The sequence below is a fragment of the Dermacentor andersoni genome, chromosome 7, assembly GCF_023375885.2.
Source record: "Dermacentor andersoni chromosome 7, qqDerAnde1_hic_scaffold, whole genome shotgun sequence".
Taxonomy (NCBI): domain Eukaryota; kingdom Metazoa; phylum Arthropoda; class Arachnida; order Ixodida; family Ixodidae; genus Dermacentor; species Dermacentor andersoni.
This window is the reverse complement of record NC_092820.1, coordinates 68,143,562-68,161,887: the sequence shown is the minus strand read 5'-3', so window position 1 is coordinate 68,161,887 and position 18,326 is coordinate 68,143,562. Positions and strand designations below refer to the sequence as shown.

The following is an 18,326-nucleotide window of genomic DNA, read 5'->3' as shown; positions in this document are numbered from 1 at the left end:
ATCCAAGAGCGCAATCACGGCGACTGCAGAGAACTCCTCGACTGACTTCGCCGACGAAATCATTGCATTACCGGAAGAAACGGGCACATCCGCATCCGTGGTGAGCAGACGTGTTATATGTTTATTATTATCACGAGAGACTAGCCTTCAGGCGTGTTTCGTTTGCGTCAGTGGCCTAGCCAGAAATTTTGGACGAGGCACGCCCTTGACACGGAATAGGTGCTGGGTAGACAGGTGTTTACCTCTCGTGCTCGGTGTCCCAAAGTAAACAGAAAAAAAAATTATTTGGGAGTGACACTTGCCCTGATGTACCACCCTCAGGCCACACCCCAGTTTACTGGAAGCACTGTGTTGTGTCTTAATTCAAGCAGTGTTTCGTGGCATTTCATTTCATGCACCAATGATCATAAGTGGTCCTAATGGCAGGGAACATGTATTCGATCGCGACTCCACTTAACTAATATCTCATCACTCAATTATTCCTGTCAACCAAGACATTATTCTTTTGCTTGAGATTAACGCAACATTTCAATGCGTTCAAGTTCTTCCCAAGCACTTAAAACAAAGCTTGACGAGATGCTTTTCTACAACTTTTCAGATGACCCAGACAGATGCAGACTTTAACGGAGGTGTTTGCACTCTGTTCCTCTCTGTGACAGCAGAAGGCGCCGCATCTACACAAGTTTGCCATACCAGCATTGTTGAGAAAGGTGTACCCAAGTAACCACGGATATCCGGGCGACGTCCGACGGACGTCCCTGGGAAATCCAAAGGTAATCGCTTTGGCGTCCGTAGTACGTCCGACGCGGACATCCAGCATGGATATTCAGGGGACATTCAGGATAATATATATATATATATATATATATATATATATATATATATATATATATGATGTGTGTGTGTGTGTATCCGGAGATATTCCAGATATACACATACCTTGAAGCGACAGTAGTGGCCGGGACATATTCAAGCATCCGACCATTATATATACTACATTGGTCGAGTGCTTGAATGCATTCTTGTTTTAAATAAGAAATGAACCTACACCAACTTCCAAATAGACAAACTTTTATTGTCACCTTATACATATACATATATAGACCAAAAAGCAGATATATGCATACTGTTCAAAGAACAAATAAATACACTGATAAAAAAGAAAATTTGCAATTCCAATAGCACAACAGAAGCTAGAGAACAGCAGAACAAAAATTATTATTGCACACCCTGCTTGGACATTTGAGTTTGCAGCATGGAAAAAAAAAGAGCAAAAAGACATCAATTAGCATTATTAAGCTGCGAAAGCAACAGGAATGACATGAAGGAATTAATCTTGACTACGCTCCAACGCTCAGCCTCTGCTACACTTCTAGGTTTGTGAGAAAATTCTTTAGGAACATACGATGCTAAAGAAAGAAAGTCAGACAACTGTCCACGCTCTGTAGGTCCGAGACGGACCTGTAAATGACCACCTAACCAAGCACTAAGCAAATTTTTTATAATGCCCAGGCATAAAAGGTGCATGTAGTCAAGGGGTGCAGAGGCAATGCAGTCTATGGGAAGCAGCGTCAAGACTGAGGTGCCTAGGTGATGGTCAGGGTCAATTAGACGCCTGAATGAATCATCAGTGCGCAAAGTGGAGGATCTTGTTGGAAAGCAGAGTCGGCTGCTCCTGTATGTGCCCTCTACTGTGCATTTGGACACGCAGAATACCCAGTGTGTCCTTTAATTCGAAAAACAAACGACTGTGCTGGTGCACGTAAAACAAAACATGCTGACGAGACCTCAATTACTCACTGCTCAAGAACCATTCCATGCGAAAGAAGCTGTTGTAGCTCACTGAGACGAAGGTTCAGAAAATCATTTGCTGAAACGGGCTTTGATGGGCCAGCAAAAATGCCGACTACAAAGGGGGAACTCTGCCATGCGCACCATAACTGCATGGTAGAACTCTTTGAAACTGGCAGTCCGTTAATGTTAAATAACAAAGAAACGTGGCTGCCCTTAAAACATGCTTCCGACAAGGCATTTTCTAGTCAGCACTGCAAGCAAAAGTGTGTTTCGCTCACGAGCCATTGCAGTTAAAGCAGGTGCACATTGTGTACCCCTGGGAATGGAGAGCAAAGTGCGAGCGTCACTTGGAAGAGATGAGGGGTCAAAGCTACTTGTCTTGAGCATCTTTAGCACATATGTGACCGCTGTATGCCCAACATTTTCCTTAATGGCCCAAATGCACAGTTTTTCAGCAAAATCAAAGAGCGCCGATAAAGAGTCCGCGGTATCTAAAGCAAATGTAGGCTCCGGGGTCCTGCTTACCAAATAACCCGCATTGACTTGTGCGTACACCTCTCCTAAGGGATCATGTTCCGTTCTCACAGCGAAGTGAACCATCCGAAGTGTCTTGTAGAGTCGATCCATCAGGGAAGCAAGGCACATTGTCCTTAGTGCGCATACTGTCACAACCACCGTCCTGAACTTCCGATGTCGCCTCGGTGCAGCGGCCAGCATCACAAGGCGTACAAATGTTCGCAGGGACAGCACGACCGCACATGTTAATGCATGTGTGCGGCGTATATGCGCCACTGCACAGTTCTAGACTTGCGAATTCTCGAGCCGTTGACTGCTGGCTGCCGGTGCGAGATCCGAAGTCCTCGAATATCGTCTTTGTTTCCAGCGGCGCTCTCTTTCCCGCGTACGGCTTCTCCCGCAGTCTAAGCATGCTGGCACCTGTGAAGAAAACATATTTCAATACCCAAACGAATTAGAAAAGAAATCGATGTAGCTGACATACCTTGGTAGCTGAGCAGCAGAAGGTGACAAACGCCGCTCCGCTGCCCTTAAAACGGTCGCAGAATAAAAAATGGCGTGGCGACGACGGCTAGAGCTTGGATTGGATTGGATCACTGCAGCGCTCTGCTTTGCCAAGGTTCTAACCAGTTCTAACACTTCAACGTGCATGTTTCAAAATATTGTATTATTACACGGTGAAATATTTACTTATTTTGGGAATATTCGGTATCTGAGTTTCGAGTTTTTAGTTTCTGCTAACGCTGTCGGCGCCTTAAGGGCAGAAAAACATAGCCTTTGAGATTACTGTAAATGCATGGCGGCTCTGACGCGGTATAGCTTTCGTAATCGCTTTCAACGCACGCAGCCACCAAAAGGGTAGCCTTCGAGATTTGTTTTTGTTACCTACAATGATATAATTGTATGCAAATTTGAACACTGTAGACTACTTCTTGTTTTAAGAAACCAGCCAAAAACAGACGCACACAGGAAACATACGAGAAGACAGGAAAGAGGCTGAAAGAGGCCTGTCTTGTGTATGTTTCCTGTGTCCGTCTTCTTTTCTTTTGCTGGTTTTTTCTTAATACAATGCGCCAACTAGCCGAACAACGTGCTTTACTTCCTGTTTCAATGATACACCTGAACCTACATAGCATAAGTCCCAGTTACATGTTCGGCGGTCAGGACCAAAACTCTATACGATCAGGACCTTTTCATTATGAGGGATAACTTGAGTGCTTGGCTCTAGGTCGAACAAGTGGCTTCAAATGGGCGCTTATATATTCTGCTAGTCATCCACAAGCATTTTTTTAAAGCAAACTACAAATTGTTTGTATGACCCCCCGATAAAAAAAAAACGTATTTTAATACTATGATGTTAAAGTGGGCAGAATTTATGTCAAGTAGGAAATATATTTATTTTGCTTTGAAAAAATAATGGACTCTGTCCGATAGAGAACAAAAATAAAGAAATATATGAACAGACTAAAATTTCCGGCAATATTTTTATGTTAGTTTATATATAACTCACTAGCCTGGACATGCCTATTTATGGACAGCCAGCGGACGTTCAAAACGGGATGTCCCATGGACATCCCGTGGGGATATCCTTCGGACATCCAAACAGGATATGGACTTCTCCTGTACGTCCCATGGACGTCCATGTTGGATATCCGGATGGGTGGACGTTGGGACTTATGGTGGACGTCCCACGGATATCCGTGGTTACTTGGGTACAAGCAAGTGCCTCTGTGAGATCGACAGCTATCGGACCGAACGAGCGCAGCTGTGCATTTCTTGGCTACAATTCTCTGATCCAGAGAAAGGATGCCTTTCGTGAACTGTGTGGTGTTAGCGCAAACGTCTTTTCTCTGTTATTGTCTGTGCTTTCACCCATTGTTGTGAGAGAAGTGGACGTGCCAATTTTCCAGAAGTTGTCCATATTCCTGATGAAAATGAAGCTGGGCGTTTCATTCGCCAGCATTGCAGTGCTTTTTGGCCTTCATCGCACGACAGTTAGCCGCATATTCTACTTTGTATTAACTAATCTGTTAAATGCAATGCAGAAATGGATACCGGAGCCATCGCTTGGAGCAGTACAAGCCACGATGCCCACATGTTTTAAGCTGCACTTCCCACGCTGCCGCTACATAATTGATTGCACAGAGCTTCGCACAGAAGAACCACCCACCACAGAACAGAAACGTGCCCTGTTTTCGCATTACAAAGGTGGCTACACGTTGAAGTTTTTGATAGGTATATTGCCAAATGGAACAGTCACCTTTGTGTCACAGGCGTATGGTGGCCGCACCTCAGACACTCACATTACACTGGAGTCAGGGTTTCTTGATCGCATAGAACCAGGAGATGTTATTTTAGCGGACAAGGGTTTCCCTGGAATTAAAGCACCCACTGAAAGCCAGAAGGGAATTATTGTGCTACCACCATTTTCGAAAGGAAATGTTCAATTCACCCATGAAGAGCTGGAGCAAACCTATCATGTCGCACAAGTGCGTATACATGTTGAAAGAGCTATACAGAGACTGAAAATGTTTGGCATAGTGAATTCAAGGGTGCCTATTGATCTGATTCCCCACATGAGTGACATAATGCGGATGTGCTGCATTCTTGCGAACCTTCAGCCACCCATTATTGAGCCAAGTAATCCAGACACAGAGTTAGTTTGAATGCTCATTTTGATAAATTTGTTGGGCGAAAAAGCAGCCTTTTGAATATGCTGGGCTGAGGCTGACATCACTGAATGTTTGTCTACTATGCATGCTTAGTTGTAATGGTTCCAAAAGAGCACTTAGGTCGTTCTCTCAGTGACTAAGCCAACCTTTTCTTCAATGTTTAAGCTGCAGGTGATAATGGCGCATACACGTTGACTTATGGGGAATGCAGCATAGCAGCAGCTGTAGCGGCACTGGCATGGTGTTTTTTTGTATAATAAGTTGGCACGTGATGTGATGGATGGTAAATACAAATACATTTTAAAAATATACGATTTTCTGTGGTTCATTTTAAATTCACATACGTTGGTACCTGCACGTGAGCTGAGAGTGGAAGCTTCTCAAAAGCCATGTCAATTACTGCAAATGAAAAAAATGTTGTGCATCTTTCAAGGTACAGTAATTGTACGACAGTCATATTGACACTAAACTGTGAAACTAAACTAGATATCTAGCACAACATTACTGCCGAGAAGTGTTGATAATCCAGAGCCTGAATGACATGCATGTTTCTGTAGAAGTTTTTATTGTAAAGTGTCACAATACCGACATTCCTGTGGAGGCACAATACAGAAACTCTTGTATGGAAATTTAGATGAACATTGAAACACAATACAAATGAAAGTCAGGGCCACCACTCGTACCCAGCTGTGAGACGTTTGTAAATATGTTTAAAGAGACAAAAATATTGCACCAGAAAAACATTTGAAGTATTAGCACAGACATCTCCAACACACAGTCAATTATATACCGGTCTGTTGTAAGCACACGGGAGCATTTGTTTGAAAGTATAGCAGCAATTCACATGAATATTGGCAAACACATTACTGTGTTTTTACTACTACAGAGTGGCACTGCTGGCACTAGCCGTGCATGGTTGCATAATAAAGCTACAAAGGCATACTGACAAAATGTATTATTCCCTATTGGACTTAGCAAAAGTATAAACTAAAATCCCAGGGTCTGGGGTATGTGCTCTGCCAGGACACACAAAAATGCAAACAAACAAATGCTCTGAATCGGTGACTAGACTACTATTCATTTACGGAAGCTCTTGTACGCTGCAATGTCAGTACTGCCAGGACTCATTGTCGCCTTTCGGCCAGGAGCCCTCAAGCATCAGTGACGAATACATCGTTAAATCGAAAAGATGTTGATTCACATCATGCTGGTTGCGGGAATCTCTCCAGCATCTCAAAACGCGGCTTAAACGTCTTGCTTTTCCAAGTGGACTTAGCAGAAGTATAGACTAAAATCTCAGGATCTGGGGTATGTGCTCTGCCAGGACGCACAAAAATGCAAACAAATAAATGCTCTGAATCGGTGACTAGACTACTATTTATTTACAGAAGCTTGTGTACGCTGCAGTGTCAGTACTGCCAGGACTCATTGTCGCCTTTCGGCCAGGAGCCCTCAAGCATCAGTGACGAATACATCGTTAAATCGAAAAGATGTTGATTCACATCATGCTGGTTGCGGGAATCTCTCCAGCATCTCAAAACGCAGCTTAAATGTCTTGATTTCTCCAGACCACTTAATAGGGGAAACATCATTCACCTCATTTGTCAAATGCAGTATCAGTCTCAATACGACACCCCAAGGGGATTACTTGACAGAGCTGATCGTTATCAATGGCCGCGACAATGCCGAAGCCGTCGGTACCTTAGACGCAAGGTGACAAATCCTTGCACCTGGACACGAAAAGGTGCTGAGCATTTCATTATTGTGAGTCACCTTCTCTGGCTCTCTTCGCACCAGCCATCTGGCCGTTGGTCGCAATTATCCCGAGCCATCCACTATGGCGTCTCTCACAGCCCGAGTCACTTTGGGACGTTAAACACCATAAACCAACTTAGAGTACCATTAACGTTTACCGGAACGCAAAGGTCTAACACATTTCAAAGCACTAGAGCAATATCACTGGTGCATCACATAGTACATAAAAGAAGCAAAACAATGAGAATGCTTTCAGGTATTTTAAAACATTTCAAAGCACGAACAATATCACTGGTGCATCACATAGTACATAAAAGAAGAAAAAATTAGAATGCTTTCAGGTGTACTTAACTATCTCACTCAAGAAATGTTTAAAATAAAAGGTCTCAAGTTTGGGCACATATTCTGCGAGGAAAGTTTCATCGCGCTCTACACATACGGTGATGCTTTGCTGTGATGAATAAATATAAAGAAACGCTTCTCTCATGCCTAAAATGTACAGCATAAGCATCATCTGAGAATAATACTGGTGCGTTTTCTTCAGCCGAAGTTGGCCATTCACATAGTGAATGTATGGCACGAAGCTTTCTTCGTGTTCATGGTCGATGAGTTTCATATCCTTTAGAGAAAATGGGCACTTTATCTCGATCAGACACATTCTTCCATCTGAATCCAGAATGCCATCTGGGCTGCAGCATAGCCAGGGTTGCTCCGGGTGGATGAAAAGGCCAACCTGCAAATCAAAAGAGTAGCATAAGTTTCAAGCTCTCTTTCAAAGTATGCATGCATCTTTACTTCGTGGATGACAGTGCCAAGTGCTGTGGACAGCTCTGCTCTTGCTTCATTTTCCATTTGTTTTCCTGCACAAAGCATTAGTAAAAGGTGACTCCACAGTCAGCACCGGTAAATGTTTGTCATGCTATGCGTTAAATATCCGTGAACTTCTTTCATACAATTTAGCACAGTGCCTAGATTATCTAGCCTATTTCTGAATTCTAGCTTACCATAAGAAGTTGCAGCAGATGAAAAGAACCTTCGCCTCGCAAGGGAACTTGCCAGAGTCTCATAGTTGTTGCACCTGGTTTTGACGCGGTGTGCACTGCTGCTACTGATTCGCAGACGGCGTTCTGTGTGCCATCTGTGATAAGGTATGCTCATCAATAAGAGGAAACACAAGAAACACAAGTGGATACACTAGGTATAATATAGCAACAAACCTTGTCACTGATGCTTGCCGCCTTGTTGCTAAAGCAATTTCTACAACCTCATCCATGCTTTTGCTTATCGCACAATCATAACAGCATTTCTCCTTTGCTGAGAGCGTGGACAACATGTCACTTTTTTTGAGCCTCAGGGGTAATGTGCTTGAAACTTCAAAGCTATGGTGAAGCTGCCGCTCATTATCAAATATTTTTTTTACGAGGTCGCAGTGCGACTCGTCAGTTTGCTTGGCAGCAACGGCGACAACAGCATCAGGTGCCTCAATCGCGCAACTCTCTTCAAAATTTATGACATGCCTGAACGCGCAGTTCACGTCGGGAAACTGGCTGTGCACGACTGTCGGGCTGAGGGGCTTCAGGATTGGCTTTATGATGGGACCACCTGAACGAAAAACACAGTTGCACATGTTCAAAAAGATTTCGCAAAGTGCAAACAGGCGCTCACACTTACTCGGGAATAGTTCACTGATGGACTTCTTTGTGTCAAGCGTTGGACGGGTCGATGGCTTTCGCCAAGCACACGGCAGGTCCGTACACGACGTGTGTTGGTGGTAGTTGACATACAGGGCCAGTGCCGCGCCGTGCTTGCACCAGCCACGACATCCAGCCTTGCACGTGCAATAAGCTTTCACAATTTTTCTTTCGTGCGCTGATAACTAGGGGAAGAAAAATACACAGTCAGTTTATGCCCGCACAGAAGTAAGTGTTTCCAGAAAATGCACACAACAGAACCAGCCTGCTCGAGTGTGCAAGCCTAGAACTGCGCAGTAGAAAAAAAAAATCCGAGAATGGTTTCATGGAACCTAATCGGCCACTGTGTACAAGGTAATCCGCTCATTTAAAGCACTAACGTCGCTAGAAATCCATGAGACGGGCACTTCGTGCGGTCTCTTCGTCTTTTTATTGCTGCTAGTATGCCAACTATCCCAGCTTTCTGCTAATGCGCGCCAGGCTGGCGATAGCCTAGTAATCTCTATCGCATGCCAAGAAAAAAGTTTACTCACCTCTAAACGCACGTCGTACTCCACGCTCTTCATTTGTGCGATGCATTTTCCCATGATTTCCGACGGACCGACGACACTGTGCAATTCTTCTCTTACGCAGTAAACGTGATTAGCGGCGTATAAGTCGCCACCACGAAGCAAACTACTTCGTTTGAAGTACTCCTGAATGTTTGTTATTCGTCCGTAGCCGCAAAACAGCAAGCGGGACTCATTTTGCGTTGCCATTTTCCCGCACCGACGTTCACCGCACACAACGTGACACAAGTTCGAGCTGCGCGCCGGGAAGGAAACAGCATGGGAACAGGGACAAAATGCGCGATGTGGCCGCATTGGCGCTGCGCACTTGGAGAGCGGTGGCGCCACCAACTGAGCGCACGAGCCCTATTGCGGCCTGCACTGAGGCGAAGACTACACCACGCACGCAAGTAGCGCAGAGCAACGTCAGAACGCAGAGCAAATCCCTCCTCTCGTTTAAGTAAAAAAAAAAAAGGGGGGGGGGTTGCGCGAGCGTCACATTTCGCTCTATTCTATGAAATGTACTGCTAAAGAGTTTGCCCACAATACGCTGTGAAACCATCCCGGCGACATCCGCAAATTCATGTATGGTACCGGTTCTGCGTCTCTGCCGGATTGCAACGTGCACTGAGGCGAAGACTAGGCCACGCACGTATGTGGCACAGAGCAACGTCAGAACGCAGAACAGCTTACTCCTGTCGCTTAAAAAAATAAGATGTACAAACGTCAAATTTCACTCCACTTGCTGTGCAGGAAAGCAGACAATGCCAAACGTATGTCATGTAGCGCATCGCTGGGAGCGCGCACACATGACTATACTATAGATGGATAAACAAACAAATTATATTTAACGAGGATACAAACTTCAAAATACCCCAAGGAAATAAATTAGGCACCTGCGCAAAAGCTGCTCTTCGCGAAACAGATAGAGAAAGAGAAAACAAAGGCCCGCAAAGCATAAACAACTGCCTTTTTGGAGGCACACTGCGCAACAAGAAATTAAAAAAAGTCCAAGATATAATATTGCGTTTAAACGTCATTTGCTCACGATGACTGAGAATAAACTTAATAAAACTGTTCCTCACCCTTATTGTTCCAGAACACCAGGTGCACGTAATCAGCCTCGAAGTTGTGCGCAGCGATCTGGTGCACCGAATACTTCTCCATTGTAGGCAGGGAAGTGCACATACGTCGCATTTCATCAATTTCTTGACATCCACGGCCATTTTGTGAACGTTCCTGATGTGTTGCAGCATGTTCTTCCTCTGTATGAACAGTTTGCTGCAAAATTCGCAGCGACGATCGTCATCGCCGATGGCAGCTCGATCACAGACGTGCGCCATTCCGACATTGCACGCACTAGGGTTGTTGTATAAACATGCGTTTCCCCGCAGGCCGGCTGAGGCCGGTGAACAATAGAAGGCAGCATCCACGTGACCCTGCGTTCCCGGATGTTAGTTCCCTAAGTTGGTTTCCAACTGTCCCTATGGGGCCACTGAATACCTAGTGTGTCACGTGATTGGGGAGGTTTCTTCCCTGTATTGCTGCCGGATTATACAACAACCCTAGTGCGTGCAATGTCGGAATGGCGCACGTCTGTGATCGAGCTGTCATCGGCGATGACGATCGTCGCTGCGAATTTTGCAGCAAACTATTCATACAGAGGAAGAACATGCTGCAACACATCAGGAACGTTCACAAAATGGCCGTGGATGTCAAGAAATTGATGAAATGCGACGTATATGTGGCACTTCCCTGCCTACAATGGAGAAGTATTCGGTGCACCAGATCGCTGCGCACAACTTCGAGGCTGATTACGTGCACCTGGTGTTCCGGAACAATAAGGGTGAGGAACAGTTTTATTAAGTTCATTCTCAGTCATCGTGAGCAAATGACGTTTAAACGCAATATTATATCTTGGACTTTTTTTAATTTCTTGTTGCGCAGTGTGCCTCCAAAAAGGCAGTTGTTTATGCTTTGCGGGCCCTTGTTTTCTCTTTCTCTATCTCTTTCGCGAAGAGCAGCTTTTGCGCAGGTGCCTAGTTTATTTCCTTGGGGTATTTTGAAGTTTGTATCCTCGTTAAATATAATTTGTTTGTTTATCCATCTATAGTATAGTCATGTGTGCGCGCTCCCAGCGATGCGCTACATGACATACGTTTGGCATTGTCTGCTTTCCTGCACAGCAAGTGGAGTGAAATTTGACGTTTGTACATCTTATTTTTTTAAGCGACAGGAGTAAGCTGTTCTGCGTTCTGACGTTGCTCTGTGCCACATACGTGCGTGGCCTAGTCTTCGCCTCAGTGCACGTTGCAATGCGGCAGAGACGCAGAACCGGTACCATACATGAATTTGCGGATGTCGCCGGGATGGTTTCACAGCGTATTGTGGGCAAACTCTTTAGCAGTACATTTCATAGAATAGAGCGAAATGTGACGCTCGCGCAACCCCCCCCCCCTTTTTTTTTTACTTAAACGAGAGGAGGGATTTGCTCTGCGTTCTGACGTTGCTCTGCGCTACTTGCGTGCGTGGTGTAGTCTTCGCCTCAGTGCAGGCCGCAATAGGTCCGAATGCAGGCCGACGTAGGTCCACGACCACACTTGCAATTGCGGCTGTCAGCGGCTTGGTCTCCCGGCGTACTTTGGGAAAATTCTTTAGTAGTACCACAGTCCCTCAATAGAAGGACTCTGGTTGTAGATTTCATAAAGTAGAGCGAAATTTGACGCACGCGCAATCCTTTTTTCTTTAAGAAGAGTGTGTTAGGAGGCTACTTGGTAAGACATCTTTTTGTGAACTTAAACTGCGCTTGAGAAAAGACACCAACGTAGAAGAAGACAGGACGAACGCAGACTAGCAACTGGTTTGTTGAAATCACACATAATGCTGCCTCTTCGAACCAGGCGCATGCTCAAGCCAGATCATAACCGCGTGACGATGGAACACTCCCTCGCCAAGCCCCTATCTACAGTAAAAAATCAAGCTCTTCTTGAAAAGAAGGAGCTTTTCAAGAAGAAACTGAGAGAAGGGATTCACACTGTTCTGGGGCGTAGCTTGCACCATGTGCTCTCAGTTCGTCTTTGTCTTATCGTAACAGCATTGCTATGAATGTACAGTCTGATTCAATATTGAGGAAGGAGTGAGCATAGATCATGCTTAAGTTTCATATTTGTTTCTTATTAAAACAAAACTAATAGGATAAATTTTTTGAAGTTATGGCGCATTGCATTTGAAATTCAATTTTAACATAAATTTGAGCAATATCAAGGGTGACCTCATGACACAGTCGAGTTGAAGGTGAGGGAGTAAAATAAATGCTACATTAGCCCGTGTCCAAAGCCTTCAGAGTGATTATTTTTGTTTGCATCTCTCTCCCAATAGTACTTGTCACTATCTAATGCTATTTTGTGCTTTTATTACAGAATTTCATGAATGGAAAGCAGAAGAAGAGGGTAGCCAAAACTGCTGGTTCATTTTGCCCAGGGACCCCAAAAAGCTGGCCAGTGGAGAAACAAGGATCCACTATTACTGTAATAGATCAGGCGAGGCAAGGAAAAAGGAAGGTCATAGTGACCGTCGGGAGAAAAGTCAGGGGAGCTGTAGGTCTGGTAAGATATGTCTTTCATTTATTACCGTCACAATTACCGTCCAACACCTGAAGGCACCACCATAAAAGTCAGGTATCAAAGAAACCATTACGGTCATAAACCAGAAATTCAGCGCTTGAGAATGAGTGACAAGGAAAAGGCCAGCGTAGCAGAGAACCTAGAAAGGGGTGTGCCCATGAAAACCATTCTAAAGCGAGTAAGAACATCTGTGGCATCCAAGCTGAGGCCCGTGCACTTGGCAGAGTGCTCAACCCTGCATAACATCAAACAGCAGTTTAACATTGCTGCTCCTGAACATTGTCACACTAATGACGCTATCAGTGTAGACATGTGGGTGCTTGTGATGAAAGAAAAAGGTGAAACACTTGTCCGCCTGTACAAGGCACAAGGTGCAGTGGACCCAAGTGGTACATTTCCTTCAGCAGACTTTGCTCTTGTTCTGATGACAGAGTCTCAGAAGGAGCTACTAGAAAAATTGGGCCCTGCAGGTACTGTATGTCTTGACTCCACACATGGAACTACACAGTACCAGTTTGAGCTGACCACTCTTCTGGTGCTAGATAAAATAGGATCAGGTGTAGCTATAGCTTATTTCATCTGCAACCGGATGAACGAGCAAACTTTGACAGCATTCTTCAAATATCTGGAGTCGGCCATGGCCAAAAAAGTGGCTGCTAAGACATTGATATCTGATGATGCGTCGCAATTCTACAAAGCATGGTCCATGGTCATGGGTGCCGCAAAACAAACTTCTCAGTGCCTGGCATGTGGATAACAATTGGCGTAAGAAGATACTCGAGTGTGTAGAGAAACAGCTAAGGCCACATGTTTACCATAGTGTGTGGCTACTCTTAGTGTTCCTCGCGGAAAAGGCATTTGAAGATTATTTTAAGCAATTCCTTTCTAGTGAGGAAGAAAAACTGAGGGACTTCCTGAAGTACTTCAATGACCACTATGCAGTTAGGCCGCAAGAGTGGGCCTATTGCTTTAGGACTAGAGCAGCTGTCAACACTAACATGCACCTTGAGAGCAAGCGCAGGATGTTAAAGCATACTATGCTGGAGAGAAAACAGAATAAGCATGGTGACAAACTTATTTCTGCCCTCATGGACTTGACAAATCATTTTTTAATGAAAAGGGCTATCCAGATGATGAAAGGGGCAAAGGGTAAGAAGCTGAGCAGAATTCAGAAGAACCACAGGTCTGGCAGTGAAATGGCAGCTTGAGCCAAATTAAATGAAGATGGCTGTGCCAAATTAAATGAAGATGGCATATAGACTGTGCCATCTCAGTCTATTAAAGGGCTCTCATATAAAGTGTCAAAAGTGGGAGATGGTGCTTGCTGTCCTTTGAGGTGTAAGGAATGTGCAGTGTGTGTGCATACTTACATGTGCACTTGCTATGACCATATTATACACTTTACAGTGTGCAAGCACATTCACTGTGTGGTCATCGCTAATCCAACTAGCAGCAACAAGGCCCATGAGAGCTCACCCGAAGAAGCATGTGAGGCAAGTCGGGCATTGCACATTGTACAGAGTATAACAAAGCTGGAAGCAGCCAAAGCAGTGTAAAGCTCAGCACTCTTAAGAGCAAAAATGGACTCGGTCAGACAGGCAATATCAGATGGTGAAGTCTCTGAGGGTGTGGCTGAAAAGGCAAACAATTTGTTTGAGCCAGTTTTCATGCTTGTTGAAAGTGAAAGTGACCCAAAAAGAAAGATGCCAGACCATTCAAATGAACCAGCCAACAAAAAAGTTGTGCACCTGTTAAGATTTCACTCTACAAAAAACCCTAGATTGTCGCAGCCATCATCTAGCCTTTCAAGGCCCACTGAAGCTCAAAAGGAAGTCCTTAAATAACAGCTTAGGGACAGCAACATAGAAACAAGAGATAACCATGTCAGCAGGGCACGATTACTGGTAACAAGCCTCCAGTGCAGTTAGGAAGAGAGAAGTGGTGCAGTAGTGCTGTGCTGTCATGCCTTATTGAAGCAGGTTGAGGGCTCGCATGTTAACAAATCATGACATGTGGTCTCTGATGATTAGCCCGTCTGTTTTTGTCTGTGGTGTGCAGCCATATGTCACAGCTGGATGGTATGTGTGTTAGAGCACGAGAGATGCCTCCATGCTTGTTGTATGAGCTGCTGGTAAGTGTTCTGTGAAGATAGGTACAGACCCAGTAGTCATCTCTGGTATGTGGCAGCTGTTGGATGGTAGTGTGTTAGAGCACGCCTCCATGCTTGTCATATGAGCCACTGGTAAGTATGTCTGTACATAGATGTAAGGAAGTGCATTGGATGGTGTGTAGTGTTTCAGTGTGCAAAAGCCTCCAATGTGTTTTGCTACTTATAAATTTGTGTAAACACTCAGTAGCGCAGTAGTTATGATGTTGCACTGTTGAGCACGAGCTTGCGGGTTCAATCCCAGCAAAGGTGGCTGCATTTCAGTGGTGGTGAAATGAAAAAAAAAAGTGTGTAGTTGAATTTAAGTGCACATCACAAAACCCGAGGTGGTCAAAAATATTACTGAGTCCCGCACTGTGGCATGCCTCATAATTCGATCTAGATTTTGTGTTCCATGTGATGTTCTTATTGCCCATTTGAATAAACTTTTATTTTTCAGATTACCAAAATAGAGGGCATATGCAGTGGTATTGTGTGCAGTCTGGATAAGTTGCTCTGGTCATGAGCACTCAATTAAAACTTCTGCATATTTGGCTGCAGCAGACAGTGTCATAATGATTGTAAAGACTATGCAGAAAGCTTTCGGCCACTCTACATATCAGATCAGTTTTATAGTGCATCCCTTATGGTGCATCTCTTACTTGAGTAGGCATAATAACAATTGGCAATGCTTCCTTACACATTCAATATTTTTCTTTTGGAAGAGTAGCCTTCGAAGAATAATCTACAACAGTGCTCCTACCTTCTCTTTCACTGTCTCCCCATTTCTTTTCTACACTTCAACTTCATTCTACGCACTTTCTTATTCTCCTCTTCATCCTACATTGAGGGTGTGGGAAAGTGAGCTAAGCGTGCATAAAGATTGCTGTGCCGAACTTAATTGCGGCACTGACGAAAACAAATCTTTGTAAAAGGTTCACTCCAGCTACATTCCCCCTCCAAACACTGTTTATCACTTCAAGCCTTCATATTCCTGTGAGCTTTTGTCTTGTTTAACAGTTGTAACAGTCATACTATTTATTACTATCAATAGCCAGCATACATTTAGCGCTGCAAAGGGCTGTTTAGAAGATGTGCGAGTTTCTACTTCCCTTATGATAAATACTCCAGACATTCAGTCTCTATTTTATGAAAATCTTTCAAACATTGCCAGTGATGACCACCATATAGGTTAATGTCGGCATGGGACTGAGGCTTTCCCGCAAAAAGAACAGTTATGTTGTGCTCATATCATGTGACTGGCAGTTTCTGCTGTAATTTTTGCACTTGTCAACTGCACTGTGAAGAGTTCATTTCTGTGAATATGTGCTGGCCTGATTCTTTTTGTTCACGCATTTCAGATCTTGTGCTATGAGATGAGGAGGTGTAAAATAAAAACACCGTGTAGATTTCACAATGCCTTTAAGAAACCACGCGAAGCTTGGAGATGAAGCATTACATGCACCTTGAACCAAGTGTCTGGACACAGCGAGTGAAAGTTGTTTTGTCATGAGCGAGGGTGTCGGTGTTACTTGTAACTACCTTTAAATAAAGGTTTGTTTCAAAACAGTGGCTCAACTCTGTGTTTCCCCCGGTAAAAAACACAACCATTGGGATTTTCATGAGCGAGGGTGTCGGTGTTACTTGTAACTACCTTTAAATAAAAGTTTGTTTCAAAACAGTGGCTCAACTCTGTGTTCCCCCGGTAAAAAACAAAACCATTGGGATTTACAATTCGCTTTTTAAACATAATTGAACAACATGAATAAAAAAAACTTGATGAATCAAGATATAAGCTTGCCATACCATGGAAACACTTGAAACTCCTTTTGAGAAGCTTACTCATACACGAACACACTATAGCAATTATTTTCAATCGTATACCCACAATTTGCCGTGTCACCACGTCAAATTTCAAGGCAGATTTTTTTAGACTCCAGGAAGCTATATGCCTAATTCTATCCATTGTTTACTGCATTGCATTTGATTTTCTATAACAAATAAAATTGAATTCTCCATTGATTGCGCCGACGCTCACATTATAATTATATGCTATTATTATTGACTAGTCATATATTTTCTTGGCGGGTGGGGGCTGCACTGGTGGCGTTCTACGAATTTGCGCCGCGTTTGTGCGGGTAAGCTTAAGTGCAGAATTTTTTTTGCGCGTTATGAAAACAATGCACTGCAGGTATTTTAATTAATGCAACGAGCTGTATGAAATATCGGTCAAGGGGTTGGAAACGTCGTTATAGAGAATCCCGACGATTTTTCTTTTGCGTGTGTGTATTTTGAGTTGATTCACAGTTTCATTTGTTTATTTTGGCTACATTGCGCCAATTTCGCTTCCATAGAATAAAGAAACGCGCTTCCACGCGCTTGCCGACTCGATCGCAAGGGGACAGCCTGATCAACATCAATATCAGCAGCAATGGCGGATTTGCGCTTGCCATGGCGCTTGCAAAGTTTTCAATAGTATTCGACTATTAGGTGATGCTTTTGCTATTTTAACGTGTGGAGGTTCATTGTACGTCTGTTTTTTCAAGTTTGGCATGTGTTTTAACACATGTGAAGGTGTAGTCTTTTCTTCTTCAGCGGATATTTGTACAAGACCCCGTTCACCGTCTATCAGGTAAGATGTGTACGTATGCTACACGCAATCGTAGTGCTTCACTAAGCCACAGTGCACTACAAAGTTAAGCATGAGCGGTACACAAAATTCACAAGTTCTTAGTATTGCCAAGAACAACCATTGCTTGGTGAAGTTCTCACAGGCGTTGTAGAAGTTGTTGGGCGCGGCAGTGCTGAACGTAGCGTTAGCGGCTTAAATCGTGTTTTTTACTAGTAACAACGTGTCACTATTTCATATTATTGGCGGCGTCTCCAGACACCAAATCGGTAACGGGGACACCAGAGCTAGAACGCGGACTGGTCCATGGGTTGGGGCTCGCCGAGGCCTGCGCGTGCTAGTAGTATATCTTGATGTCTGTAGGCTGTGTGTAAGTCGTACTTTCCGAATTTTCTGACGCATTTTAAGATCAGCTGTCCGCTTTCGCGGACAAGGCTGGAGTCGGGGTGGTCCGTGAGTTGGGGCAACATAACCTGCTTCCAGTTTTGATCCCTCCGCTGCCCCTTGGGTACCCTGCCGCCTCCTTGATTATAATCTAATGCTCTCCTGAGGCCTCTGTTTGCCGGTTACATGTGCCCTCCTGGAGCACTACTTGTAAATGAATCCGATCTATCGTCGCAACGAAAAAAGCGCCCCGCGACTTCTGCAACACCAGTCAGAACCTTGCCCATTGGTTTACATATGTGTGGCCGCAAATATCTGAAACTTAATGCCAGTTCAACAGGTTTGTTGGCAAGGGTGTCAGGTCGTTGCTTTGTGTTGAATCGGCCTTTTCTCAATTCTTAAGAATTTAATTGGAATGCACCTGACCAGTGCTGCTTTGTGGTGCTTGCCACCAGTGCCTTGGACAGGGAAGACATATGAGAATCCCTGTGCATACACTTTATACGCAGTGGTGTGACCGCTTCCTTTGGGAAACTACCACGTTAGCGATATTGTGAGCGCAATGTGA

The 18,326-nt window shown here is 44.2% G+C and overlaps 2 protein-coding genes across 3 annotated transcripts; both read left to right on the top strand.

Annotated features, from left to right (window-relative positions):
• Positions 1 to 3,869: 3,869 nt before the first annotated feature.
• LOC140219579 (uncharacterized) lies at positions 3,870 to 5,291 on the top strand. The gene has a single exon (XM_072289474.1). It carries the CDS (start codon positions 3,870 to 3,872, stop codon positions 4,974 to 4,976), a length of 1,107 nt encoding a protein of 368 aa, XP_072145575.1. The 3' UTR covers positions 4,977 to 5,291.
• Positions 5,292 to 10,542: 5,251 nt separating this feature from the next.
• On the top strand, positions 10,543 to 16,317 carry LOC129380082 (uncharacterized). 2 transcript variants are annotated; one of them, XM_055072820.2, is made up of 4 exons: positions 10,551 to 10,822; positions 12,396 to 12,581; positions 14,007 to 14,092; positions 16,107 to 16,317. In XM_055072820.2, exons 1-4 carry the CDS (start codon positions 10,708 to 10,710, stop codon positions 16,194 to 16,196), a joined length of 477 nt encoding a protein of 158 aa, XP_054928795.1. In that variant the 5' UTR covers positions 10,551 to 10,707; the 3' UTR covers positions 16,197 to 16,317. The 2 variants fall into 2 exon arrangements, with proteins under 2 accessions (XP_050037594.1, XP_054928795.1); XM_050181637.3 differs by lacking the exon at positions 14,007 to 14,092 and having other exon boundaries at positions 10,543 to 10,822.
• Positions 16,318 to 18,326: the final 2,009 nt, after the last annotated feature.

Excerpts from the sequence above, each read along its gene's own strand:
- LOC129380082 (XM_055072820.2), top strand. The coding sequence starts at position 10,708 with ATGCGACGTATATGTGGCACTTCCCTGCCTACAATGGAGAAGTATTCG. Across the intron at positions 10,823-12,395 it reads GGTGTTCCGGAACAATAAGG|AATTTCATGAATGGAAAGCA; the intron begins GTGAGGAACAGT and ends CTTTTATTACAG. Across the intron at positions 14,093-16,106 it reads CACCCGAAGAAGCATGTGAG|ATCTTGTGCTATGAGATGAG; the intron begins GCAAGTCGGGCA and ends CACGCATTTCAG.
- LOC140219579 (XM_072289474.1), top strand. The coding sequence starts at position 3,870 with ATGTCCCATGGACATCCCGTGGGGATATCCTTCGGACATCCAAACAGG.